At 37.2% G+C, this 27968-nt stretch overlaps 1 protein-coding gene across 2 annotated transcripts; it reads left to right on the top strand.

The window, feature by feature from the left end:
- The first annotated feature begins 51 nt into the window (after window positions 1-51).
- On the top strand, window positions 52-27633 carry PEX1 (peroxisomal biogenesis factor 1). Of its 2 annotated transcripts, XM_041466557.1 has the most exons (24): window positions 52-239; window positions 1777-1920; window positions 3613-3696; window positions 3938-4052; window positions 4146-4918; window positions 6293-6412; window positions 8487-8610; window positions 8866-8975; window positions 10224-10324; window positions 10931-11063; window positions 11750-11846; window positions 12923-13093; window positions 14303-14457; window positions 15696-15885; window positions 16089-16255; window positions 17043-17177; window positions 17757-17821; window positions 18641-18783; window positions 18864-18967; window positions 19902-20078; window positions 21656-21886; window positions 23347-23544; window positions 23973-24103; window positions 24880-27633. In XM_041466557.1, the coding sequence occupies exons 1-24, from the start codon at window positions 120-122 to the stop codon at window positions 24962-24964; spliced, it is 3873 nt and encodes a 1290-aa protein (XP_041322491.1). In that variant the 5' UTR covers window positions 52-119; the 3' UTR covers window positions 24965-27633. The 2 variants fall into 2 exon arrangements, with proteins under 2 accessions (XP_041322491.1, XP_041322493.1); XM_041466559.1 differs by lacking the exon at window positions 1777-1920.
- The last annotated feature ends 335 nt before the right edge of the window (window positions 27634-27968 follow it).

Below are 27968 nucleotides of genomic sequence, written 5' to 3'. Positions count from 1 at the left end.
TACCACTGCCCCGGGGGTGGCAAGAGAGCATTACCCCCCGCGGCCGCCGCGGGTAGGCGGGCCCGTGGCCGTGCCCGTGGCCGGGCGCAGCGGGCGCGCAGGGCCGGCCGGCAGCGGCCATGTGGGGCTGTGGCGACCCCGGTGGAGCCGCCGCTGCCGCCACCGTCGTCCTGAGCGGGACCCGCGACTGCTTCCTGCACCTGCCGCCTGCGCTGGCCTCGCTCCTCCGCCTGCAGCAGGTACCGGGGCGGCGCCGCTCGGGGCCCGGGCGCAGGGACACCTCGGCGGGCAGGGAGGATTACGTGAGCGCACCCCCGCATCCTGTTACCATGGCGATACAGAGCCTCCTCCCCTCCCTCACGACTCAGCCCTCCCCGCCGCCGGGACCCCCCACGGGGAGACATTGGGGAACCCCCCCTTCCTGCGTAGCCCAGTATCGTCTTCAATTACTAATAAAACGCGGGAATTTTTCTTGCCTAGCGTGGTCTGGCACAGTGGGCATCTGCGTCTCTATCATCACTCCCTATTTCGTACCAGTTTTCCCCGTAACCTGCTAGCATTAAGCGAATAATGTGCAAATGTTAAATTCAGGTGGGAGAAGAGGTGACAAATCCACGCAGAATCCTCATTGTTGGTGCACACAAATAAAATATGTCACGACTGAAGGGCAATCCCGTCATGCAGAGCCCTGCTGAAATCGCGGGGTCAGCTCTGTGGAGTGCACCGTACACTGTAAATAACATTTCACACGTGGAAACGGGAGGAGAGCCACTGTGTGCCTCTTGTGCCATGAACACAGGGTGGAAAATGGCAGGAATGAGCCGAGAAGGATGCGAGCAAAGCCCGGGAGTGCTGGCACAGCCCCCCGGGCCGAGCAGGCCTCCCTCGGCACGGGTAACCTCCTGTTCTCAAGGCCAAAAAGGGCATTTCACAACAGGAAAACAACATAGGCGTGTAAAAACCTGCTCGTTCACCTTTGGGGTAGAAGTAGGAAGTTGGTGAAATTGGAAGAAGTGTAGTATTATATGTGAGTTTCATTTCAGCTGCAGTTTCTGAGTGTTTTACAGATCTGATGTCAAGAGAGAGGAGAATGGAGTGCACTTGCTTTGAAGTCTTGTAATGTCATTGTGTTCGTTATGGTGGACTCCTGCTTTTGTTTAACCTGAGCTGCTAAATGCAAAGATTGAATCTCAGAATACTGGGTAGAAATAGCGTCTTAAATACATCTCATGAATAAAAATGTTTAAAAGGGGATAAATGGAATCAAAAGGTGAATCTAATTGCAGAAGATACTAGATAAGTTCTTCAGTTTGACATCAGAATACCTGGGCAGTTCTGAAACAGATTGATAAAATCATTTTGGTCTGGGTTAATGTGATTTTTAACTTATTCTAAATATATGGTGCACTCTTGAAGACCATGTAAATGTTATAATTTTTGTGAAATCAAAGTGTACGTTTATTTATTTTCCTTATTTGGGAAATACAAATGTGCAGTTACACATTTCTGTAAAATATTTTTTGATACCACATCATGCAAAAGAAAGAAAAAATAATTAATTTTCTTACTTTAAAATAGTCCCTGAAAATGGAAAGCTGTTTAAGAAATGAAACCAGCACTCACTTCTGTGTTGGGAGTTGTGCAAACAAGGTGTAAAATCCAGATAATATCTTTCATTCCTTTGATCTCTGTAATCAAATGTGGTTTAGGTTGTCTAATAGTCATCTCACTTAGCTGGTTTTATATCAATTTGTTTTCTTTCTCTGAAACTCATAGGGCCAAGCTGTGAAAGTATCCTGTGGTCATCAGCCAGTATTTTTGAGCTGGATGGAAACCAGGCATCGAGGTTATCAGAGTGAAAATATTGCAGAGATTAACAGACATTTGGCAGAGAAACTTGGCATCACAGATGGAGAACAGGTTTGAGATGCCGCCTTTAACAGCTCGTCAATGACATTGATTTTAAGAAAATACACTTTTAAGCAATTGAAAAATTTGGAATGGGAATATTTGGTTAGGAGTTCCTGTTTCAAAGTAGCTATTGACTTTCTGCATATTCTTGTTTAACTTACTTGGGGTTTAAATTTTCATCCCTTTTTCACCCCTTCACCATATATCCCTTTCTCTTTGAATATTTGTATTCACCTCTTATGGATATCTGTTTGTCTATCTATCTGTCTATCTTTATCTATGTACTCTTTGTACATTTACCTCTTACTCTTCTTAACCTTGTTAAACTTCTCATAAATGACTGTTTCATTGAGCAGAAGTTAGAGATACCCAAGAGGCAGGCAGAGTTTTCTGACATGGGACTACTAAAATCTCAAAATCAAAGGATTTGTTTTCTATTACTAGGTAGACATTTAACCAAAGAAGAATAAAAAAGTACTGCTTTACACAGTGTCATTGTGTAGTATATTCATATTTGCCTATTCTCTTATATACAGAATTTTGTTCAACATCATAGAAGACATCAAGGAGTGTGACTCAGAGCAGTGTATTATGTTTACTTTTTAAACATATTTTCTCTAGAAATTATGTGTCTGTTTGCAGAAATTTCCAATTTAGTAGTTGAGCAGCCAGGCATGTACCTTTTTTACTTCTAGAAACTAATAGCCTTCAACAGGAAAACAATTGACAAAGGAAACCTAAGATAACCTCACTCAGGAGCTGCTGGGGATAACCATCTGTACAATCAAATAAATACATTATTAATTCGTTTCACCATTGTTTTGGATTCAGGAGTTACATGTTTGCTGTATGATCTTCTTTTTGCTGTGCTGGGGAAAAGATATCCCTCTCAATTATTGCTTCAAATTAAGGACATAGAGAATTTCAAAAATGATTGTTACTTTTGTAAAAGGTGATTCTCTCAGAGGACAGGTAACTAGTTTTAGATCAGGAAAAAACGTAATTCTCTCAGAGGACAGGTAACTAGTTTTATATCAGGAAAAAAATTAGTGACGTTTCTTTGAAAATTAATTGCAAGATGTTGTTTGCAAATTGTTTGTGGTTTTGGGGTTTTTTTTTTTTTGTCAAATGAAACCTTTGCCAAAAATTGACTTTTGAAGTCTGTATTTAATGCATTCTGAAAGACCTAAACCACAACATCTTTTACCATTCCTCCTGATTCACATGATATTAAAACTGTTCTGTGGAGGTGGGGCTGCTTCCTATGAAACCATTCATTAAGGAGCTGGGCTTGCTTTTCTATTGTACTTTTTTCCTCATTTTTCAGCTGGTTCCAAATTTATGCACCATTGAATTAATTTTTCAGCTTTCTAAAATCCTGGGGACTTAAAAATAAAGATTTGAAAATGGAAAGATGGTGATGTGATCAAGGTGTATTAAAAATGGATTATTTGTTACCACCTGATAAACTTCTAATTCTTTTAATATTCACTGCTTATTGACGTCCCTGAGCCTAATGGGATCCATTTCCCATCCATTGAGCATTCATCTGCTTATGAATTACCTAGTGTCATTAGGATGGTTTGTGTTCCAAGTTGTGAAAACATACAATGAAGGAGATGTCAATTTTCTAGTTGAAATAAAGATGGAGCTTTTATATAAAAAATAAGGAGTTAAATATTTTGGTATTACTTTTGCCAGGTGTTTCTTGAACCTTGTTCCCATGTTTCCTCCTGTCAGCAAGTAGAAGTGGAACCACTCACAGCAGATGATTGGGAAATTCTGGTAATAAAACCCCTTCATTGTTCATGTTCTTGTCTTACAGATGACAGAGATTCTGGTTCAAGCAGTTTTTTTTGCACAGTGCCCCATTCCTTTCAGCCTCTAAGGAAATATTAAATGTGATGGAGTTTAGTTGCATTTTATATTTCAAATTGTGCATTAGAAAGAGACATACTTTTTTCCTTCAAACAAATGTTAAAAAGGTATGCAATATTTAATTTATAATGGTATCACATTTCCCCAGGAACTGCATGCTTCCTCCCTGGAAAGACATCTTCTTGATCAGATTCGAGTGGTGTTTCCAAGAGCCATCTTTCCTGTCTGGGTTGAGCAGCACACCCATGTTTACATCAGAATCGGTAAGCAGTGTGAGCTCAAGGCTCTCGGGGCACCTCCAGTGAGCTGTGTTGCAGGGGTAGGTGCATTCATTGGCATCTTTTGCTCATACTTAGGTACACTTGTGCCACCAGCCCCATATGGGAGATTAGAGCCATGCACGGAGCTTCTGATATGCCCCAAAACACACGGTCCTGAGGAGAGTATCACCAGCACACTTGCCACAGAAAGTGACATCTTGCTCAAAAATTTTGTGAAAAATAACATGGAACAAGAAGAAACATTAAAGGATCCTTTTGCCAAACAACCTTACTTAAAGCCTGGAGTCCTTGAGCAGAGTAAGACTGATGCAAACGTGACGTTTGGCTCAAATGTTCTCCCAAATATATGGAATTTCATTGGGAACATTTTCTCTAATGCATCTGAACAGAAACAAAAGACTTCATGTGATAACTATGAAATGAGCATCTTCAAAGACAAGCTGCTGAACTCAATTCACATGGATTCCATTTTTAGAGTGTGTCAGTCCCAGCCTCCCAGCGTACAGAATGTATCCACCACTCATGAATTTCTGAAAAGCAATGCTGTTCACGTTTTTCCATGGAATTTAGAATATATTGATTTGGATCCAAATCCTGTAGTATCATACGGGAAAATTAACGAGCTGCTTTCCCCAAGACAGCGTCATCAAGAAGCAAAACAAAATCTACCCCTTGAAAAGCAAAATCATTTGACTAGTACAGAAGACAAAAACCCTTCTAATTCTAATAGCGGTCAAGCATCCAGTGAGGGATCTGTTGTTCAAATCGTTTGGAATGGATTTGAAGACCTAAAGAGTGTCATAGAGTATGGCCATGATGGGGGAGCCCTGCATGTTGGAAGAGTCTGGGTCAGTTTGAGCACACCATATTTTGGGCTTTTTATTTTATAGTATTTTCTATGGGATAGTTGTGAACTGGCTACTTAACGTGCGGTTTTGGGCTGTAGACTTTGTATTAATCTCTTGAGTTTACTAGAACCAAATACTGTTTGCTAGAGCCGTGTTTTGTACTCATTCTGGACTACATGACTCACCATCATCCTCCAAGATGTACAGTGTACTCTGGGTTTCTGCACACTTAGCATTTTTACACCAAATGAGGAAATGCTTCAATGTTTTTGAAGGGAATATTTGCTTTCTTCACAATCTGTGAGTAGCCATTGTATTAACGAGAAAGTGAAAGTACCTGGTCACAAACATTCAGTACTTTTCAGCATTTTAAGACTCTTCATCAGTTAACTCTTTGAAATGTGCCTTGACCTATGATCCTGTAATGGGATGGCGTGTCCTAGTGCTACATAATGTTTGTGAGTCCTTTTATACACTCTTTAAAATACATCTTGAAAATTAATATCCAATAACCAGCTTGTTTAATTTAAACTGTTCTAGTTTTCATATGCCATTTTGCCAGGTGGCACAAGTCCTGGTGTGAAGATACTGATGTTTCAGCTTGTTCTGATAGAACTACTGCCTGATTATGTTATTTCTTTCCTGGAAGCACATGTGGGATCAACAAAAACAAACAAAATGTGCTCCAAATCACCATTTGACTAGTTTGACATAATACAATTCTCACCATTCACTCATTGTTTTGTTAAGAATGAAAACAAGAGCCTGCAGTGGTCTTTGCTATGAAATCTTTTGACAGACATAACAATTTTCCAAATGCCAGCAATCATAAAGTCTTTCACAGTTAAGAAATATTTATGACATGTTTTCAAATTGGTGTAAGTTTTGAAATAACAGATTGAAGAGGAGTTTCCTTAAAAGGGCAAACTGACTAGTATGATTTAGGGAAGAATTTTCTGTCCCTCTGCTGCAGGGGTGCTTAGTTTTGGTCTTTGTAATGGTCTGTGTATATTTACCTACCCATGTAAAATTAATTTTAATCAGCAAATGAAATTAAATTGCTGTTTTTCTCCTATACTAAGAGCATTCTTGCAATGTTCTAAGAATTTCTTCTACTTCTTTTTTGAGCTTTTGAGTTTATTAAGTTAGTAGAAGGTCAGCTGTATTGAGCACTTTCACAAATAGGATAACAGGTAACTAGAACTGTGCATGTAAGAGTAAGATTTGGATATCACTGTCAATGTTATAAATTCCTTCTTAGTTCTCTTGAGGTTCCATTAGTGAAGAAATTGATGTAGTATTATATATATAATGTTATAACTAGTTTACTTTCTAATGCTTTTTTTTTCTTTGCTTTTATTTTAAATTTTTCAGATTGCAGATGGTCTGAGAAAAAAACTACATATCGAAATGCATTCAACAGTCCGAATTAAGTCCATTGAATCTATTCCTAAAATTCCGGTATCTCTTACACTGCAACCCAAACAGAACTTAGTGAGTTGATATTACTGGTCACATACTTGTTCATGTATTGGGAAACTGATAATGTTGCTCTGATCAAACTGGGGACGGGGAGAGGGTGGGAAGGGGAGGGCATTGGGTTTATTTGTTTTAATTTGTTAGATGATGATCTGGAAGTTGTCTATAGAAATAATTCCAAAGGATTTTTTTGAGGGGGTGTAATTTCTTGTTTTTTCTTTTACTATGTAAATTTAAGTTAATAGGTTGCTATGATCTACTTAAACAGAGCTTACCTAGTATTTTTATTTTGATTAATGTACTGTAAACCTGAAGCCGTTAAATTTTGGGTTGCTCTTGGTAGATAACTCCAGATAGTTACACTGCTAATTGGAACAATTTTCTATTTAAAGGAACTGGTAGATATCACAGTGGATAGAGAAAACTGAACTGCTGAATTTTGACTTGTTGTTTTCCCAAAGCTATTAAAGGATATAGCACTTTCAATTCATAAAACATTTAAAATCATAGGGTTTTCCATGATGAGTTTCTGATATCTTTCTTATTAAAAAGGATATTGACATGAAGGAGACATGGGACTTGTCAGGAAAATACATAGTTTTTGTTAAGTTAGGTCTCAAGTATAAAAAAACTCTGTCAAAATAGCAACAGTAATCAATAATAATTTTGCATCAGACCTTCATTTGAAGTACATTAATATGGGTTCAAACATAGTAAATATTAAGTGTATGCCTTTAAACCTGTAAAAGAAACACAAAAAAGTAAAAGAGTCATAGAGTTAAGGAGTAAATATCCGGTTTAAGCCTTCCAGGAGAAGACATGCCTAAATTTTTCCAACACTGCAATGCCCAGGCAATTGTAGTGAAAGTATCATAATTTGCATGTGCTGCTTAGTCTTTTGCTTTCTTCTTTCTTTTCCTAGTGATTAATATTTAAATTTTTAAGTTATATTATTGAATCCATCAGTTTTCCGATAAGGGAGACATATTCTGAGTGAGCATCTGTGACAGTAGGAACATACTTAGTACCAGTTCTCATAGTCCATCCGACGTGTCTCTGGAATTACGTATTTCTTCCTAACTTTTGCCACTGGCCTGGTTATTTCCCATGTTAGCTTCCCCTCAAAGCTTTAAATGCAGCACTTGCCATCATGGCAAGGCTTAGGCAGGTTTGTTCTTCATCCCCAATATTCTAACTTGGTTTCTTACCTACAGAAGAACTGCATTTTTTTTTATATTGGAGATAAAAGGATTATTATTATGATCCTTGTGGATCCCTTCCAACTCAGAAAATTCTGTGATAGTCTGATGTTAATCTGCTAAAATCGTAAAAAAAAGTAGTTATATGTGCTCTTGTATATTTTAAATACAGATTTCTCCTTTTCCTTTCTAATTCAGTTAATTTTTTTTAAGTTCTTGGAAAAAAAAAGAACCAGACAAATGTAGAAAGAATTGTTACAGTAACTTTCATTGATTCCCCCTTTTCTACATGGGAATTATGCATCTGTGATTAGGAACTTAGCCAAGAGATATGGGATCTGGACTCAATTACTTCTTTTATTCCAGTTATCTAGGTGATCTGGGATAAGTTGCTTGGTCTTTGCCAATCATGTTGAAGGTTGTTGGTGATGCACCTGAGCTGGATAAGCACGCCCAGGGTTCTTTTTACAGGGAAAGGGTATATGAGAAAGAGAGGGGTGTAGTGAGCACCTGAGATAAGTCTCACGTCAATATCAATGCATATATTCAGACCCAGGGTCTGAGCAGTGCCCTTGGATCTGGGAAGGCAGATAAGTAAAACAAAAATAGAAGTTTTTTGTCACCCTCATATCAGTGTTCTGAGGGAAAAATCTTTAGAGGTGGTCTGGTACTGTGGCCGTAGCAGGGGCTGCACAGATGTTTTCCCTAGAGCAGTTGATAGAAATGGTGTTTGTTGGCAAAATGCTGTTTTCTAAATGAATGAAACTTACATCTTCTTCCATCTCTGTGCTGCCATAAGAGAAACAAATGCCTCATGCATCGGAAGAAAACATTTTTACTTATGGACACCTGGTTTTGTTTTATTTACCTTCTTCCTTTTTCCTATTTAGCATAAAGATATACATGAAGATGATGTTAAATGTGCATTCAGTTCTTGGCTGCAGGATTCCACTACTGATGATCACCCGTGGATAATGACAAGCACAGACTGTGTACATCTGTCTGTTAAAGAAGGCAAGGATAGTACTGTCCTGTCTACTGTGGAATTTACTTGGCCAGTGTGCCCATTAATTTCTGTGTACACCTTTTAACGTAACTGATACCTCTTCACACTGCAAGTGTAAGCTTGAGATAACCCTTAATAATGATTAATCTTTTTTAGTCTTTAATTTTGGATTATATTGTAGCAATATTTTAATGTCTTGTCTTGTGAGGAGCAAAAACTGAATTTATTTGAAGTTTTAATAGTTGTTCATTGTGCTTTTACAGGAATAGAGGAGTTTGTCCTTAGTGCAGCACATCCCGTGCACATTGAAGAAAATAAGTCTGAGGATATTTTTATACTGAGTCCCAGTTTGCTGCAAAAGACAAATATACAAGTAAATATCACATAGTATCAGGTATCAAGTAATTTAAATTGTTATACTTGTTTAAAATTTATTGCATTTTGTATATATTTCAGTTTTGCTTTTAAAGTAAATAATGTCAGTCTATTCATAAAGTTATATCTGCATCCTCTATGTCATTTTGTAGCTTGAGGGCCTGCTGAAATTCCAGGCATGCCATGCTTGTCACTGAGTGTCATAGAGTTTGCACATCAAACTCTCAGAAAAATCAGTTAGAAAAGAGAAGAGTCAGTACTGTCCAAGTTTGAACATCCTTACACTTACTTGTATATGTACCATCCTTATACATACATCACACTTACTTGTATATGTACCGTCCTTACACATACATCCTTATGTTCTCTCCCTTGGTAGCTACCTACCACACTCACCCTGCCTTTTCTATGACATAGTTTGTGTGCCTTCTGTTTCTTCCATATTTCATTTCTCAGGAGAATAAATATTTCTATTTAATATGAGAATTACTGCTTCCGTTAGTAATTCCAGTTGATCCATGGCCCATTACTTCAGGGTTATGGTTATAGGAGTGAGATAATGTTTTCTTCATTTTTAAACATACAGTGAATTTTAGTGGAGAATTAAAGGTGTTTTTTGGCTGTTTAGAATAGAACTTGCCTGCAAAATTTAGAATTGCTGTTAAAAAATAATAAAATGAGCTTTCTTTTACTAGTACTAAACTATATGAAGGCTTCTAGAAATTGTTCAAGTGACTGAAACTAAGATGAAACAGCAAAATGCATTTCTTAATAGCTGTGTCAACACCTCCTACTAACCCGTTCTTACCTGTGAACCTCTGCAACCCCTGTTTGCCTGCCCAGCTTGCCATACTAGCTCCCTGGTGAACAAGATGGGAAAATTCATGCCAGGTGTTTTGTCAAGTTACTTTTCACCCAGTCAGATTCCTGATCAGTTTCAGTATTCTGCCTCATGAGCTCTCCTGCCAGCAGGACAGGGGGAGAGCTGCAGATAAGGGAAGAGATAGTGGGCTGCACAGTCTGTTATAAACAGCACTTGGCCCAAACATTATTAAATTACTGTCAGCACTAGATTGTATTTTGAAAGTAGTTGTATCTCTTCCATTTCAACAATGCACTTTTCTTTCAAGCACAGCAAAGCATGCATGCAGTGTTGTCTTTGCACAAGACCAGAAATGGCTGGTCACTCCATAGCCTTCTTCTGTGGTTATATTTCATCTAAAGTCCTAACTCTCCTTTGTTGTAGGTTGTTTTACATCCTCTAAGTAGAAAAGCTGATGATGACAGCCAGCCACCTATGCCTGATAGAGACAAGACCCTTCCATACCACAAACTAAGTGATTTAGGGTGAGATACTTTTGTAGGAAGAAACATGGGAGGGAATGGGAATGAGAATTAGAAAAAAATAACATTGGCGGAAATGCAGACTTTTTGGAAACTATGCCAGATCTAAGCAAAATCTGCATCTTTTGGCTTGTGTCAGTTTTTGCTGTTCTAAGTAGTATGAACAGACTTCTATATAGCAGCAAGGGACAGTGGGGTCGTTTTAGCTGAGTGCTCAAATATACAAAATTTATAAGTTGCCATCTGCCAGTGCATGTCCTCCAGTAACTTCCACCTGTTTACTTGTTCAGCTACATTTAATAGTAAGGATCTCAAAGAACTGTAGCTCCTAAAAGTTTTGTTGCAATCATCAGCTGAGGAGAGAAATGCAGAGTGCTGTGGTCATAAGTACAAGGGAAAACAGCAGTACTGTGTAGCAAATGTGAAGGGATGGGGCAGAGGAGACATGAGAGGCTTGGAGTGTTGTGATAGCATACTGTCAGTGCTGGGAAAGGCAACTGAGAATACAGTCTGTCAGCATTCTAACTCCCCCATAGTGCAGGCTTTTACTGCCTACAGAGTATGTACTGGTGCTACCCTAGGCCATTTAATGTTTCCTTTCCCCTACAGAGGATTGGACAAATTAGGAACATCTTTATTTGAACACATAAGCCACAGTCTTCTGGGGCGTCCTTTATCTCAAAAGCTGGCTGCTAATGCTGTGGGACTGCGAAGTGGAGGGGTGCTTCTCACAGGAGGAAAGGTACTCACTTCTGCTTTCACCTGCAAACCCTTGCACATTGTTTTCCATGGTTGCAAACTGCTTGACATTAGTTTTCTTTGATACTTTGCACTGAAGATACTTTGTTCTGAAGAATAAAGAGCAAGCTGAAAAAAAGAGCAGTTAACTGGACAGAGATAATTCAGCAAAACATTATCACACACACATACAAACTGTGTGTGTATAGGTGTGTATATATATATATATATGCACACACACACACACGTTTTGAAGATGGCTACCAATGCAATTTCTGTGTTTATATTATGATAAGCACCTCTTGTTCTTGAAGTATTTGTAGGAAAATAAGCATATATTTTGTGTTCTAACATAAAATGGCAGTGGGGTTGATACTGTTATTTTGCTGTTGCTTCTTACAGTGATCCATTTAATACCATATGCCACTGAACCTAGCAGATGTCTTAACACTGAACTCAGTGGAATCAGAACACTGTACTGGATGTATCCACTCTGAATTTATCTTTGTTTCACTCTAGGGCTTTGGTCCCTACTAAGTGATACAGAGAGAGAATACATATATATTTTAATGAGGAATAAACCCAATGTTTGTACAGCTTCCCCAGCTTGTTGACTGGTGCATACTGTGACAAAAACACAGAAACACATTGCCTCTGTCAATTTACTTTAGCTCACATTTATTTTTGTAGGGAAGTGGAAAGTCAACATTAGGAAAGGCAATCTGCAAAGAAGCTTTCACTAGACTGGATGCTCATGTAGAAGTAATTGATTGTAAAGCTTTAAAAGGTATGACAGTAGTATTTTAATCTCAAATTTTTGCTGTACAATAGAGGCACAGTTATGAAGTTACTATATTTGGTCTGAATAATTTTTTTAGCATTTTTGCTGTTTTCACAAGGATGTTTGATGACCCATAATTAGTATCTTCAAGAGTATGGTGAAAATACAGCTACTGTAAGTTTCTTTCACACTTCTGTCAGTTTCTGTCCCGCATACCACCACCAATTCAAACCATGCTTGCTGTGCTAATTTCTTAGTGTTACAAAAATGGAAGAAGTTGCAAAAATTGAACTGTGTGTTTTTTCAGCTGTGCTAGCTGAAACAAATGTTTTGTTAACAAACCGTAAGTGTTAAAGGATACCTGTACTCAGTGAAAGGATAACACAGGCACCAAAGAAGGATCAAATGACCATCTGAAACCTGATTTGTGGTGGCATATTTACTAGCCTAGTGTGTTTGGCAATAGGCATCTAACACTTGTAATTAGAGATGATGAGATGACCCCTCACGCTTTGTGAGTTCAAAATAATTATTTTACGCAAAGATGGAAGAGCACAAAGGAGGCATTTTTCTGCTCTTGCATTTCACTGGCTTTTCTAAATAGTCTTGCTGTTACAAGGGCAGAAAATACTCAGTTGTTTTCTTACGGAGCCCTTATATTTCCTCACTATGTTCTTTTTGCTTAAATCAGTACTTAAGCTGGAGCTCCTTGCGCCAGAGAAAAGGGGATAGATTGATGATGAGCTAGGTCCTTTGCTCTGGAAAATTCTTCCAATTGCAGGATTCTTGCTGATATTTCTCTGGTTTTAACTGTCTGGAAATTAGACTTGTAGGCTTCTATAGTGGTTAGTAAAAGATGATTAATGTCATTTTAGAACATGTGGAACCTTCTAGTACTTTTTTGATTGAAGGTGTGACCTCTCTTCTTTAGTGACTGTTGATTCTGGTTTAATCTTGATATCTGGATTTATAGATGTGAAGTGAAAATAGACAAAATTAAACATTGTGAGCAAGTGAGCATGATGTAGTCACTCTGATTTTTTCCTGATATTTTGTGTCATTCTAATAGTATTTTGTTTTAGGAAAAAGATTAGTAAACATAAGGAAACATGTGGAAGAAGCTTTTTTAGAGGCAGCCTGGAGACAGCCATCCGTTCTTCTGATGGATGATCTTGATCACATTGTTGGAGTACCTTCTACACCAGAGCATGAGAACAGCCCTGAAACTGTTCAAAGCAATAGACTTGCTTATGGTAAACTGTTCTACCTTTGTCTAGATAGAAATATAATGCAACTTAGAATTTCTTACCACTTGAGTTGTACTGTCCTACCTGAACAATTCTGTCTGTATCATTATTGCTTCTGGAGCATGTGATATTCAGGCAGAGACTCACAAATTATGGTATGTAGGCATTTCTTGATCCCTAGCTGAATCAAAATAATGCACTCTGCATCTTGGAATATGTGCATCCACCACTGCTGCTTGGTAATACCTGTTGTCAGTACCACTGCCAGTGCTTGAGGCTTCTCTGTTCTTTTTATACAGCTAAATATGTTGCAATTAATTACAAACTGCAGATGAATCTTTAACTGATAATTTCTGATAAATTGATTTTTTGTTTTCCATAATTATAATTACAGTGATACATCAACTTGATACTTACTGATGTTGAGAACCAGCTTATTTTAGATGACTTCCAACTTCTCTGTTGTCCTACTTAGTATACATTGTATAACTTCTGTTTTGTTTTACAATGTAACAAATCACAAATGTTAAAAACAAGATGATCAGTTGTAGTTTGACATCCTGTATATGGTTCCCTTTTATTCCTGAAAGTCCAGGCAATGCTGAGTTGCAAAGTAAATCTAAATAACCAAAATTAATAAAGACATAGCCTTCCATTTCTTAGCTCAGTTTGAGGAAGTTAGAATAGTTTTTATTGAAATACTTCTGAAATTCAGAAAGTGGTACTATAATTTCTTCCTTAAAAAAGTGCTAAGTTGCATGCAGAATTGTTTGGTTTTCTTATTACTTAAAGGTATAATGCATACAACAGCGCTTTAGAGTTTTAAAGGTTTTTTCTTAATGATCTACCTTGCATCCTTAATTGTTTTTTACTTTTATGTAATACCTTCCTCCTGGAGTGCTTTTTTTCTCGGGTTAAGATCTGGGGCTTTTTCCTGTAACTTTTTCTTTTTTATTTGCATGGAGGGAGTAATAGCACACAAAAGTAGAAAATCAGCTTTTAAAAAGCACTTCTGATGGCATTTTCTTAATGGAATGTGCTGTCCTAGAGAGAATCACTATACCTTTTTTTTTCGTTGTTTAAAAATAACTGTAAACATAGGAATGAAAATAATATGTTACAAAGCTGTTATATTTTGTGTGCAGTGATGCTTCTCTCTGGGTTACAGTTATTTTTGTTGTTTTCAATTCACGGAGCAATATCTTCTGTGTTTAGTTTTGAAAGATCTGATGAAAGAAGTTATTGCCATGGGGAGTTTGATTGCATTAATTGCCACGAGTCAGTCTGAACATTCCCTTCATCCTTCCCTGGTTTCAGCACAAGGAACTCATATATTTCAGTGCTTCAAATGTATCCGATCTCCAGACCAGGTAAGTTCAAATAAAAATGGTTAAAATGTTGCTTGCCTTCCCAGCAGCCTCAAATATGATGCAGAAACAGCTGCAGAAGTAGTAGGTTACACCTGAAGATCAGAAAAAAATCTGGAAATCTTAGAAGTTCTTTCATGATACTTAAGTACCTCAGAACTTATGTCTGTCATTATAAAGATAAAAAAAGTTAGAGTAATCCAGTGAAAACTCACAGTTGGCCCCACTCTTCAGTGATAAGAGAAGGTTGTATTCAGAGAACGTTTCAGTTCAATATGAAATGAGATTAACATGCAACATGAGTTCATCATGAGGTTGTCTAACACAGGTGAGATACGCATGTCTCCTTGTTACCTCTAAGGGGATGCTGAGAGAGCAGCTTTGTAAAACATGTAAGTCATCAAGTTAGAGAAATGAAATTAAATGTGTGTTTTTTCACAGCTCAATGAAATAAGTATGTCCTTAGAACATGCATTTTAAAAATGTTATTAAAACTAAATGTTAATTTTATGGGACAGGTTTAGGTTTGTTTCCATATTAATACTATTCCTCTACTTTTGAACATAGTCCAGTTTGGAAAAAAAAAAGGATAAAGAGAAGAATGAACAGTATTAAGTTTCATGCAGGAGAAAGCAGATACTTTGAAACTCACATCCGCTGATGGCTCGTTTGTATTTAGCATGAGTTGTTCCTGTCTGTGTGTCTTCAGTCACAGGCCAGCTGTTAAAAGCCACTGAGGAGGGGATGCTGTGTTAGATGCAGTTTAACTTTCTCCCACTTCCTGCAAGTCTGCTTTTATTGTTTTTAATACCAATACTCAATTAAGGATGAGTCAAGATCTCAAAAGATACCATATTATTTGAAGTGTTTTTATCTAGCACAATATATTGCATCTCAAACATATTCTTTGCTCATGGTGACAAAATGAAATATGTTCTTTTTCCTGTGAAACAGAAAAAAATGATGTAAGACAATAGAATCTGGGGAGGGAGGGATGTTTCATTATTAATGTTGAATTTAAAGTAGCTCTGGTGAGGTGAATATTTAGTTACAAAATGGGTGAAGTGCACCTGAAGCACTAGCATTTGTTTATATTGCTTAGGTTTGGTTATTTAAAGGGTTGGTGTTACGCAGATATTTAAGGAAATTTTAGTAAGTCCTGCCTATTTACTCTTTGAGTTCCTGAACTCCATATAAATAGTAAACTCAATACACACTTGCTGCACAATTCTCTTTTTCAGAAGCAAAGATATGAAATGCTGTATTCCATAATAAAGAGGAAACTGAATTCTGATCCAAAGGACTTCTCTGATCTTGACCTCCAGTGTATTGCGAAGGAAACAGAAGGTTTTGTTGCTAGAGATTTTACTATGCTGGTGGATCGTGCCATTCATACCTGTGCTTCTAACCCGAATGCATCAGATAATGGTGGTATGTTGACAACAAAATCTCTTAATTCATAGTCTTACTTCTGTTATCTAGAACTGGTGGAATGATATAGAAAGAAACCCCCAGGTTTTATATTTTATGCTTTAAGTCTCTTTAATTGTTACATATTGTAAGGAGTTTGTTACTGGCAGTCTGTTTGTTTGGGGTTTTTTCAGGATTTTTTTTTCTTTGTTTTTTTAAAGCAGATTTGAACCTGTCAACTGTGGATTTTCAAAAAGCTCTAAAAGATTTTACTCCATTAGCTCTGAGAAATGTCAACCTTCATAAACCTAAAGACCTTGTCTGGGACAGGATTGGTGGCTTAAAAGATGTGAAGCAAATGCTCAGGGATACCATCATGTTACCTGCAAAGGTACTAAGTTCCTTTAAATTAGTTACTTGAATTTTGTACATAATGTTAGTAGGGAAGAATTATTTTTTAAAGTTTGGAGTGTGTTGGGTAGAAAGATGACAGACATGATTTTGTAGCTTTCCAATCTTCAGCTGTCTTCAGCTACTGGAAAACACTTTCTTCTTCCCCTTCTCTCTTCCAAATACAAAAGGCAAAGGCTGAGCTTTACTACAGAGCAAGTGTTGCTCTACGGTGTTGGAGTATTGCCATACTCGCTTGCAGGGCTTGTGATTAGGCTCTGTAAAGACAACATTTCCAGCTGGTTTCTGCAGTGCTTTTGCTAGAGGAGTATTTTCTTTCAGATGAATGCCAATCCATCAATTTCACCTTATTTTACTTTGGCCTTTCTGCCTTGCTTAAAACTTGAATGTTGAGATGAGCCATTGAGCATTGACTCTTCAGAGAAACGGCTGAATTGTATATATGATCATGTCATTCAGTGATTAAAATAGGAATTTAGAGCTACTAGTATGGAGAATATGAAGCTCTAGTTCATCCCTATTCTGGCCTGTTTCCTCTTGGTAGAAAATCCCACTTGTTTGTATTTTAGGTACCTGTTATACCTAGGAACCTAGTTCAGCCCCAGGTAAACTAAAAGCAGTCCAGATAAGCTGTGGGGATAATACTGGGCATATAGTAAATCAGATGCATTCTGTTTAGAGAAAAATCATCAGTAGTCAGTGATGTTACAGTACATTACAGAATACTTGCTTATTTTAGAATATATCACATTGGAACTCTTTTCCAGTATCCAGAATTATTTGCCAGCTTGCCCATTCGACAGAGATCAGGAGTTTTGCTGTACGGAGCACCTGGAACAGGAAAAACACTTTTGGCAGGAGTGGTTGCAAGAGAGAGTGGAATGAATTTCATCAGCATCAAGGTAGCAACAGTTTAAGCTTAATTGATTCATTTTATTAACTGAATGAAATAACTTTACGTAATACTTGTAACTATGTGCTTGTGAGGGCATAAGACTACAGTAAGAAACTCACATTTAAGCGAGTTTCTGGATATCCCTCTGGATATCTGATTCCTGGAACTTCACAGTTTTATTACTGAGATTTTTTTTGTATATTTATTCATTAGACAGAATTATAAAATTTAATTAGGTGTTCTTAGTTTCTCATTTTTTTGTAAAAAGACCCCAGATTCCGCCAGACAATGAAATTGAGCAATATATTTTAAACATTTTTAAAATGCAGTGTAAACATTTGCTTTGAGATAATGTAACGCATGTTCTGTTGTGGTACAAAAGTGGAAATTATTACTTTTAAATAAGTTGAAATGCTAGAAAAATTCTTCTGGTTTATCTAGACTCTTTGGCTCTTCTGTTCAGAGATAACATTGTCTTGGTTGCAAGAAAATTTAGTCTAGTACACAAAATATATGCTGATGTTGAATTACACGTTAAAACTAAGGAACATGTCATGAGTATTGTTTTCTGATTATATCTTTTTAGGGACCAGAGCTGCTCAGCAAATACATTGGAGCAAGTGAACAAGCAGTTCGAGACATATTTAACAGGTTTGTTTTGTAAAGATTTGTGATCAGTAAATTTCACTGGTTGAAGCACAAATAAATAATTTTGTTGTCTGAGGAGAGATATGACATCAGATCATAAAAGCATCTGAAATAATCAGTTGTGCTGAACCAGATGGGTGTATCTTGGCAGGTTCAGACTGGCCATCATTGTTAAAGAACTGCCCATTTTGGCTCCAATGAGGAATGTGTTTTTGGAGTTGAACTCTCAGTTCTCTCCAGCTACAGTGCATTGGTTCACATCACAGAAATTTCTTGGAAAACACATCCTGAATTCCTTTCACATGTTTCCAGAAGACAGTACTCAAGCTGACTGTACTCCATGTAGTAACGCACACTCAATACCTATGGTCATATTAAACTTGGTATTGAGGTCCTCAATACCAGTAGTTCATTTTTATAGATCTGCTCTTACTGGCCCTCAGTGCTCCCTAATGCTAACATATCCTACATAGCCTTTGCTTTTCAACTTCCCATGTAGGCAGTCTTTTTGTTAGCTGTCTGTAAGCCAAGAACTCATCTGCAGTGATTGAATTTTAGAGCTTTCATGTATATCAATATGACAGTTGAGCACTTAGAAATGATAACGTGAGTGCTAAGTGTGTCATAAAATGAGCAGTGATTCTATTGCAGCCCAGTTTTCAGAACCTCCTAAATTTTACAGAAGACAGATTTTCTATTCTGTCATTAAATACAACTGTTCTCTGAAGCAAAAAGCAATTACCTTCAATATTTCTAAGCATTTTTACCTGTAAATGAAGCTTGAACAGAAAAATAAGTATTGCTCATTTTTTTCTCTTTTAGAGCTCAGGCAGCTAAGCCTTGTATTGTTTTCTTTGATGAGTTTGATTCTATTGCTCCTCGCCGAGGTCACGACAGCACAGGAGTCACCGACCGAGTGGTTAACCAGCTGTTGACTCAGTTAGATGGTGTGGAAGGCCTGCAAGGTACAAATTCACCTTTGTGCTCCTTTTCATGCAGAAGTTTAGCAGATGTTAATGGCATTTTTCTGCACTTTTATCCTAAGGAGTTTATGTGCTAGCTGCTACCAGTCGCCCGGATTTGATTGACCCTGCTTTGTTAAGGCCAGGTCGACTGGATAAATGCCTGTACTGTCCACCTCCTGATCAGGTGAGGAGACAAATAATGTCACACAAGAGGCAAGGTAAAAATCAGACTAATGGGTTTTATTCTCCTTTTCTTTATATGTAGTGGCATTTCAAACTTGGAAAAAGTGGACTTTATTTCCCAGCTCGTTATATAACAGGATAAATTCCCTGCTTTTAATGTCAGTGTGTTCACATAAAACTGGGGAAAGAAAAAGCTGTTTACCAGTCTTCTGGATCCAGTCATATCCTGTAGATCTAGCTGATTTAAAAAAAAATTAAAAAAACAGGGAACTAATTTGCAGAAAGAAACTGGATGCAGTGTAGTGTGTATAATGTTCTCTACCTTTCTTTGAAGTATGAATCCAGTGGATTTGCCATTTGCTTAAACCATAGCCAGTCCTTAGAGGTTGCACAGTGTGTCCCTGATTCCCCATTTTATGAGAAGACATTAGCGCCATTTATTTTCAGATTAGTTCATACACTTAATAAATACCACCACATCATTTCATTCTGAAACACATATGTTCGTCCTGTGCCGCCTTCTTTTTTTTTTATTTTTTTCCCTTTTTTTTCTCCTTTTTTTTCTATTTTCAAGTTCTGGTTTAGAGTAAGATCATTCAGATAAAAAAGAAGCATTTCACTTTCATCATACTTTTCTTTACAAAAGGACATATGAAGAGCAGAGCTCACTTTCATATTTTTATGTATTTCATATATAAAATCCCAGATATTGACTCGATATATTAGAGAAATATATTATTAATATATACAGAAATCTCTGTATACTACATTTGGTTAAGGTAGTATCTTTCTAGTATTAGGGCAGTATCTCCTTGAAAATGATCCTTCCTCCCTCAGAGAGGAAGTGGCTTGTGACAGGGCCAAAGCACCATCTAGCAGTCAGGACAAGAAAAATAACAGGTTGCTTTACTGACATTTTTTTTTCTTTTTTCCAGAATTCACGCTGTGAAATCTTAAAAGCTCTCAGTCATTCCCTGTCCTTGGCAAATGATGTGGACTTTCAGGATTTGGCAGCAAAAACAGAACAGTTCACAGGGGCTGACCTAAAAGCTTTATTATACAATGCCCAATTAGAGGCAATTCATACTAATTTAAATTTAGGCTTAACACAGGTAAATAAAACTAATATAAAAGAAGTCTCTCCTGTTTATTTTTATGTTGATATGTTTGAAAGAGTTAATTGTATCAATGGGGCCTTTTAGCAAAATTATGTTTTCTTATATTTTTATACAGAGGATTAACATTTTAAAATGTTTGCAGAAAAATACAAGAATAATGTAATGAATTGGTTTAAATACTTCTTAAACACAAGGTTGTTCTCATTTAATGATAGGTATTTATTGTTAAATAGGTATATGTAAACCCAAATGTGTTCATCACTGTTGTGAGGAACAACTAATAGATTGACAGGAGGGATCCCACACTGAATTTCTTAGGAGCAGATAGCAAATTCAGTTTTGAGATGGCACATTTTAGATGATGGAGGAAATGAGAAATTGGTGGGTTTTGGGGAGCTGTTCCAGCAGATTGGGTTTGACTGAGGTTGGGAGAGAAGTGGCAAGAGGATGGCAATACCTGAAATGGCCAGCTCTGCCTCATCTTCCAGGTACCAGCTAGCACTTGAACTTCCAAAGAACAGGATTCCACACTTGGTTTGTGCCCCTCATGACAGATCAATGGCAGATTGACTCAATGGCAAATCCTTCCTCTTTTACCCTCTGTTCAGCCACCTCTGTTCACATTTTTAATGCCTGTCCTCTGGTTCTAGCTGGAAAGGAGCAGGCATGCCTTCCACTATTCAGTGGCCAAAGGGAAGGGGTGGGTCAGGGGTGCAAAATGCAGGAGACCCTCTTGAATTCTTTTTGCCCTAGCTGTTACCAAGAAGTTGGGCATCTGAGGATGTGACTCTTAGTATTGAGAGTGATCTCCAGCATGTCTTCCCTAACACTCCCTTCACTTGTAGCATCAGTAAGTAGTTGATACCTCATGATTATCCATCATAGGAAGAGATTGTTGTCCAAGAGAGTGGTGTCCAGAGTGGTATGCACACACCCCAGAGAAAGCACAAGGCAGTCCATTGATGTGCAGGAGAAAAATACTGGAACTTCAGTGGTACATGTAGAATTTACAAATAATATCCATTTGCTTGGTAGAGTGTGCTCAGAAATTTTTGACTGATAGAGGTCATCAGAGAGGTTTGCAGACACCAGTTTAAAGCAGCAATTCTGATTTCCACATCAGCATTTAAAGTGTATTGGCTAGAGACTGAAAACAAGTACAGCAGTTAGGCACTATAAGAGTAGACTCTCTTCAGCCTCCTAGAGCATTTTACACAAGATAATAGTTTGCTTAGCGGGTAAAGTTGAGACAGAAGTGGTACAGTTCTACAACACAGCATATGCATGAAGTTTTCCAGTGCTTGCTGTTACTGAGAGTGTGAGGCAGTGGAAACAATAAAACCTTAAAATTAACTCCTGAACTCTATTTTTCTAGGTTGAAGACAGAAAGTTCTTAAAGGTATTAGATTTTCTTAGCAAAATATTTAGAAATATTCTCCTAGAGAAAGATTACTACTAGAGTCAAATGTAAATTGATACTCTCATTTGCACTGTGTATCAAATCTTTTCATGTATTTCCAATTGCAGTTTGTTATGAGTTAACTCTTGTAATGTTCTGGTTTTTGTTACAGGATTTTGGATCTAGTTCTGATAGTGACTTCAGTCTCTCTTCCATGGTTTTTCTAAACCACAGCAGTGGCTCAGATGATTCAGTGACAGATGGAGAAGCAGTGCTAGAGCACTCTCTTATTTCTTTAGATATGTCTGACTTGCTTCCTGAAGATCCAAGGTCCAACATGTATCGTCTTTATTTTGGAAGCTCTTATGAATCAGAGCTGGGGAATGGAACTCCTTCAGAACTGGTAAATTACTCACTTAATGTTTTGAATTTTCTAAATATTACTAGTTAAGAAGCAGAAAAAAAAATACCATTTGCCTGGTTCAGTTTATAAATACAATTATGTCTGCTTTGACCTTTTTGCTGTGTTCAGATTATACTTAGTAGTCCACAATGAGGAAGGGGATGGAAGGACGTGAAGTGAGAAAATAACAGTATGGACTTCTCTGCAACCTTGCAGGAGTTTAAAGTCAAAATCACAAAATACTGCTTAATACCCTATAATTAAGCAAATTGCATTCGTATTAGATTTTACTCTCAGGTCAAATGACTTATTCCCTTCCAAAGTTCTTCCAAACACTAAAACAGTTCTCGAATTTTTGGTGGTTGGTTTGTTTGTTGTTTTTTCTTTAACTTAGTATTATTACTGAAGAGTGACAACCCAGCTTTCAAGAATCAAGTTACAGTCTCGAGAATCAATGAACCTTCTTCAGGTTCCCAGTAAAGTGTGCATTAATAGAATAGTCAACCATGGAATTGTGAAAAAGAACAGAACTAAACCTTAACTTCTGTCATTGTCTTTAAGCAGAATTCCTGATGTTGCATCATGTTGCACATAAAGCAGCGTGTTCTCTGGCCAGTGTGTAGGTAGGGATGTGCAGGTTGTCTGCCCAGCACCTGCACAGTGAGCAGCTCATCTCTCTTGGCTAGCAGGTCAGCAGAACAGGGTATGCTGCCTCAAGCTCCTTACAGTGAGCACACGATTTCAGAGTTTGTGTGTGATCTGTGGGAAACTCATTTTCAAAATTAATTTCAATCTGTTGTTGAACTGTTACTACAAGTAGTAATCAAAGTTCTTAGACTCTTGTTTTCAAAACTGTCTTGCATTGATTCTTAAAGCCAAAAATAACTTACTTTGATATTAGAGAAGTAACTACTGGCTGCTAAGGTGCTTTGGTATATTTTGTCTTGCATTATACATGATAGTGTTCAATTAATGTAACTTTAAAGACTTAGTTTTCCTCTGACTGAAAATTCTTCAGCAAGGATTCCAGGACTTTGATCTCTTGAAGTTGTTAAATTGGAAAGGTGCTTACTTATCAAGTGCACAGGGAATTTGAAGGTGATGAATGTTTAAATTCCAAAGCTAATTACATAAACTCATCCACTGATTTTCCTAAGTAATTAAAGCCATGGACTTAGCAGACTTTTATTCTTTTTTAGATGGGCCATTACAAAAATAGTTACATATTTTCCAGACATGAAACACTTAATTTTCAAATTTGGCCTTTTGCCCAAACACTTTGGCATATTAACTTAAATCTTTCTGTTCAAAAAATTACATATGTAATATATTTTAAAGAGAAAGTACTCTTTTTCCCAGTGGAGGCAAGCTTATATTGAATTGTAGGCTAATTCCTAGTAATGAAATTGCTCCTTTGGATCCATAACGAATTAATGTATTTCCTCTTGTGATCAATTTAGAGCTCTTTGTGTTTATCCGGTCCAAACTCCATAACTTACGACTTCACCAGCATCACTCAGAGAGATGTTGCATCCTCACAACCTGCAATGCTTAGAACAGCGTCTCAAGAAGGCTCCCTGGAGAACCAGGAGCAGCAAGCAGAGCACCTGAGTACAGAAATCAATGCTAACAAGGCCAATTACAGAAGCAAGAATGGAGTATGGCACTTTTTAAAATTATTATTTAGTCTTAACACTTCTCTGTTGTTTTTCCACACTTCTTGGTATTTCAGTAAATAATTTCTGCAATAATATTAAATACTGTGTAATGAAAGTAGTGAAGATAAGTGATACTTAATTTGAGGAAAATAAGCCAGATGTTAGCATTCATGTAAATAATATTAAATACTGTGTAATGAAAGTAGTGAAGATAAGTGATACTTAATTTGAGGAAGCCAGATGTTAGCATTCATGTTAACATTCAACAGTTATTTCTGTTATTTATTCATATGGAGGGGGGAAAGTTGTGACTGTTTTTTCAATACATTTGTCTGTATATGTATATGGGGAGGTTCCATAGTTAATGATATTGATGGCACTGTGTTTCTGTAGAAATTTTTCATTGTCTGTTCATGGCTCTTTTCTAGGAGGACAGCACCCTTAATCAGTCAGTGCTTCCCAAGACCACTATAACTATTACCCAGTCTCATCTGATGAGTGCTCTTCAGGGTATGAGACCATCCATTAGTCAGGATGACTGGAAGCATTTTACTGCACTGTAAGTATTTCTTTTGCAATTTTGAATTCAGTGGAGATGTGATCTTACCACATTCCTTGTACATCAGAAATACAATAGTTTTAAATAAATGTGGGGACTGGAGCAATAGTTGATAGCTTTTGACAGCAGTTTTTTAAGAATACTAAGTTACGTAGTGGGAAAAGGAAACTGTTACAATAGTTTTAAATAAATGTGGGGACTGGAGCAATAGTTGATAGCTTTTAACAGCAGTTTTTTAAGAAATACTAAGTTATGTAGTGGGAAAAGGAAACTGCTTTACCAGTGAATTGTCTTATTCATGTAGGACCTAGAAATAACAGACCAGGACCCCCTGATATTATGTTAAGAGCTATAACAGTACAAAGAGGCTCTTTAGGTTCTAGGTCTTTCCTGCTTCCACTTAGTAGTAGCTCCTTGTATTTTCAAATGGCTGGGGTTTCACCCTCTGTAGTGGTCTTTGTAGGTGCTGTGTTTGGAAAAGGCAATAATCAGTAGAAGTGTAAACATACTGGAAAAGAGAATGTGTCTCCTTGGACTTGGTGACCAAAAGCTGGGAAAAAACCAAAGGAAGCAGGGCGGAGAGCTCTCTGAGTTAGGTGTGTGGGTGATAACTCCTCCAGGTCCCCAGGTCTGAAGAGACAGGTACTTTTCATTTACATAAACATTTACTTAAACATCTGGAGTTCTGTGGTGCATTGCTATGCATGTGAAGAGGCAGACACAAAAACCACATTTCATAAGAATTTGCTAATGTCTTTTTTTTTGTTTGTTTCCAGGTATGATAGTTTTCAGAATCCCAAGAAGAGGAAAGTACAGATTGGCGCAACATTCAGACCAGGACAAAAAATTACTCTAGCTTAGTAATTTGTACTTGCTTGTAATTGCTAAACTGTAACTGGAATTTACAGATGTGATACAATCAGATTATTTATATTCATATAGATTTATTAATGCAGCAGTTGGAGATAAGTTTCTTTTAAACTAATACGCTGTAAAATTATGTCACATTTTATTTTGAAGAAAATTGTCCTCCTTTAGATTGATATTAAATTTTTTGAGAGAACATTGGTTATGTTCTGTCCACTTGTTTATCATAAACTTTTAGATTTTGTTTTTTATCCGTTTACTTGCCACAATCTAACAACGATTTCCTGTCCCTGCTTACTCCCTCACAACAAATAGATTCTGGTCAAAAAGACTGTAATATTAATGCGGATATTTTTTTAAAATATTCTATAAAGCCATTCTCTAATGGCCTTTGGAGGGCTTAGAGGGTGGTATTTCATATGTATATTAGCAGGCAACTAGACTAATATTTCCAGAATATACTTTTCCAGCTATAGCAGGAAAAACCAGACCAAGATACTTGCCTCTTGTTTTCTGCCAGTTTGTTAATCAGAAAGAACCAAATTGCATTTCACAACGTGCACCTTCTTACCCCTACTTTTTTTCCTGGAGACTGCTAAAAATATTTCAGATGCTTGGAGGCTTTCTAATGTTACATCTGAAATTATTCACAACTCTTGTCTTCCATGGAGATTGTTAGAGAGTTGTGTTCTTTAACTGATACATAGATAACCAGGTCTTAACACAAGGAAGAAAAAAAACTAGAGATGTTTCCCATGAGTCTGTTTGACCTTTTCACAGCATTTTGCTTCCCCTTCAAAAGAGTCTTTATCTCTAAGCCAAGGAAGTACTATATTATCATCAGTTCAAATACTTGCATTTGAAATTTCAGCCCAGTTAATTTATTGATTAGTTCCTTCAGTTTCTCAGGTACCAATAGGAGTTTTCGCTTATTCTTTCACCTACTGGCTTAGATTTTTCAGTAAAGGCTTCTTTCCTACATCTAGAACCTCTGCAAGAAGGTGATCTTCCAGCTCTGTCCATGTCAAAATTGTTTAAAGAACACTGGTTTATTACATCTTCTTCACTTGGTAAAGAAATCTTAAGATATTACAAAAACATCCAGATTAGCCAAAATTAGCAGCAGTATCTGTTCTTCAGTTTAGGTCTAGATAATGGTTGTACAAATTTCATTAGAAATGGAAATGATCTCATAATGCGGTGATACTTAACTCTGAAAAGACCAGTTGCAGGCTAATTGTGATGGTAGCAAAGACAATTCCATAGATTATTGGACTGTCCTCACATTTGGGAGTCATTTAATTGGAATATTGTATTTCAGTGCCAAGAATTATATTGCAGTGTTCAAAAGGAAAGTTCGCTGTATGGCAAGGTCTTATAAGTCCTCAACCAAAATTATGTACTACACTGTCATGGAAAATGTTCTTAAAATCCAGGAAGCCTATATTCAAAATCTCTATTTTTCCTCCTTCCTCCATGCAAGGAATTTCACCAGTGAATGAACTCAGTGTTAGTTCAGACATTCCCCTGCATGCATAACCTGGATGATGCTGAGGGCAGGTTCATATGGTCCAAGAAGGAGGTCACTGAATAACTACCTGCTGTTAGGTGATCTTTGGTTACATCCTGAGTTACATTGACATCTCACCTTGGAAGGTAATAGAGAATGTAAATGAAGCCTAGCTAAGAGCTGTTCTAAGTCTGATGTACAAGGAGCATTAAGCCTGTAGCTCAGCGGAGGATAATGCCTTCTCTTCAAGCGTTGTGCAATGAGGATCAACTGGCCTGTAGAGACTTGCACAAGGCCTGGGAGGGAGAGGCACTCCAGGAGAAAAGGGACTGATGGCATTCATTTCACATTCTGTAGGGCAGTAGGATTTAGCTGCAGTGGCTCATAATGACTGCATTGCACACATTACAAGCAATGTGTGTCATGTTTGAACCTGTTTTCTGCTCTCCTCCATCAAGTCAAAACTAAACAAGCTCTGTGAAGCAGCAATCTAGAGATGAACAAATCCTATGCCTTCTCACTAGTTCTCCTGTCACTACCTCTCTTAAGGGATAATGATGTCTATTTTTCTGGTTATATATTACAGCCCTTATAAAGGTTTGATAACCTGGGGTAGCTTTTTTCTTTCACTTCTCTTGTGACCAACATTGTCAGCTGTTACTGATCTTTCCTCCACTGCATGCCAGTCTTTCCCTATAGTTGAGGGACTTCTGAAAAAACAAGTGTTAAACATAAATGATGTAAACAGTAACCCTGTTTCCAATGTACAAGGCATTATTTAAATTTGTTCATAGGAACTTGGTTTCCGTGACTATTCAATAATACTATAATTTTTCTTAAAATGGATTTTATGTTTGGAGCTATCTTCTTTCAGCTGGTTAGCTGGTATTTTTTTCAAACAATGCTTTGGAAAAATGTACCTGTTTTGAAAGTGATCTGCCATTCTGGACTGAGTGTTGACTGGAAAGAGTTGCAGGGTGGAAAAAAAAAGTGAGGTAGCAGGTCAGTTCTGTTAAATCCTGGTTTAGTTAGTGCAATTAACTCTACTGAGAAGCTTATATGTCTGAATGTTGAGGGAATCTGGTAATTCTTAATGATGAAAATTTTCCAAGAATTGGGGGCAATAAATTTTCTTGGAAAATTTTCCAAGATTGGGGCCCAATCTCATCCAGTATGTTGGGTCCTTTTAATGGTATTCTGCCATAAATCACATTTATTCTTTGGGAAACAATATTTCTGGTGTATAGTAAAAGTTTCACAAGTTCATTGATTGTCTGATTTCTTAAGGAATCAAACTTCATTCCATTTTCAAAGAGAAAAATGGAAAAGATTTCTTAATCCATTTGAAATTAACTTAAAAGATAAGCAACATCTGTGGAGGCTTAAATTACTTAGCCTTATGTTTCATAGATGATGTCACCAGCTAGAACTCTGCTTAACAATATTTTAAGCATGACAGTTAACTGCCTGGTTAAAACACATTAATTT

This window comes from Pyrgilauda ruficollis, unplaced genomic scaffold (assembly GCF_017590135.1).
Source record: "Pyrgilauda ruficollis isolate IOZ18807 unplaced genomic scaffold, ASM1759013v1 scaffold2, whole genome shotgun sequence".
NCBI classification, from domain to species: Eukaryota; Metazoa; Chordata; class Aves; order Passeriformes; family Passeridae; genus Pyrgilauda; species Pyrgilauda ruficollis.
Note: the sequence above shows the minus strand (reverse complement) of the source record. Positions and strands in the feature narration are given on the sequence as shown.

Excerpts from the sequence above, each read along its gene's own strand:
- PEX1 (XM_041466557.1), top strand. The coding sequence starts at position 120 with ATGTGGGGCTGTGGCGACCCCGGTGGAGCCGCCGCTGCCGCCACCGTC. Across the intron at positions 17,822-18,640 it reads GTTCGAGACATATTTAACAG|AGCTCAGGCAGCTAAGCCTT; the intron begins GTTTGTTTTGTA and ends TTTCTCTTTTAG. Across the intron at positions 18,784-18,863 it reads TGGTGTGGAAGGCCTGCAAG|GAGTTTATGTGCTAGCTGCT; the intron begins GTACAAATTCAC and ends TTTTATCCTAAG.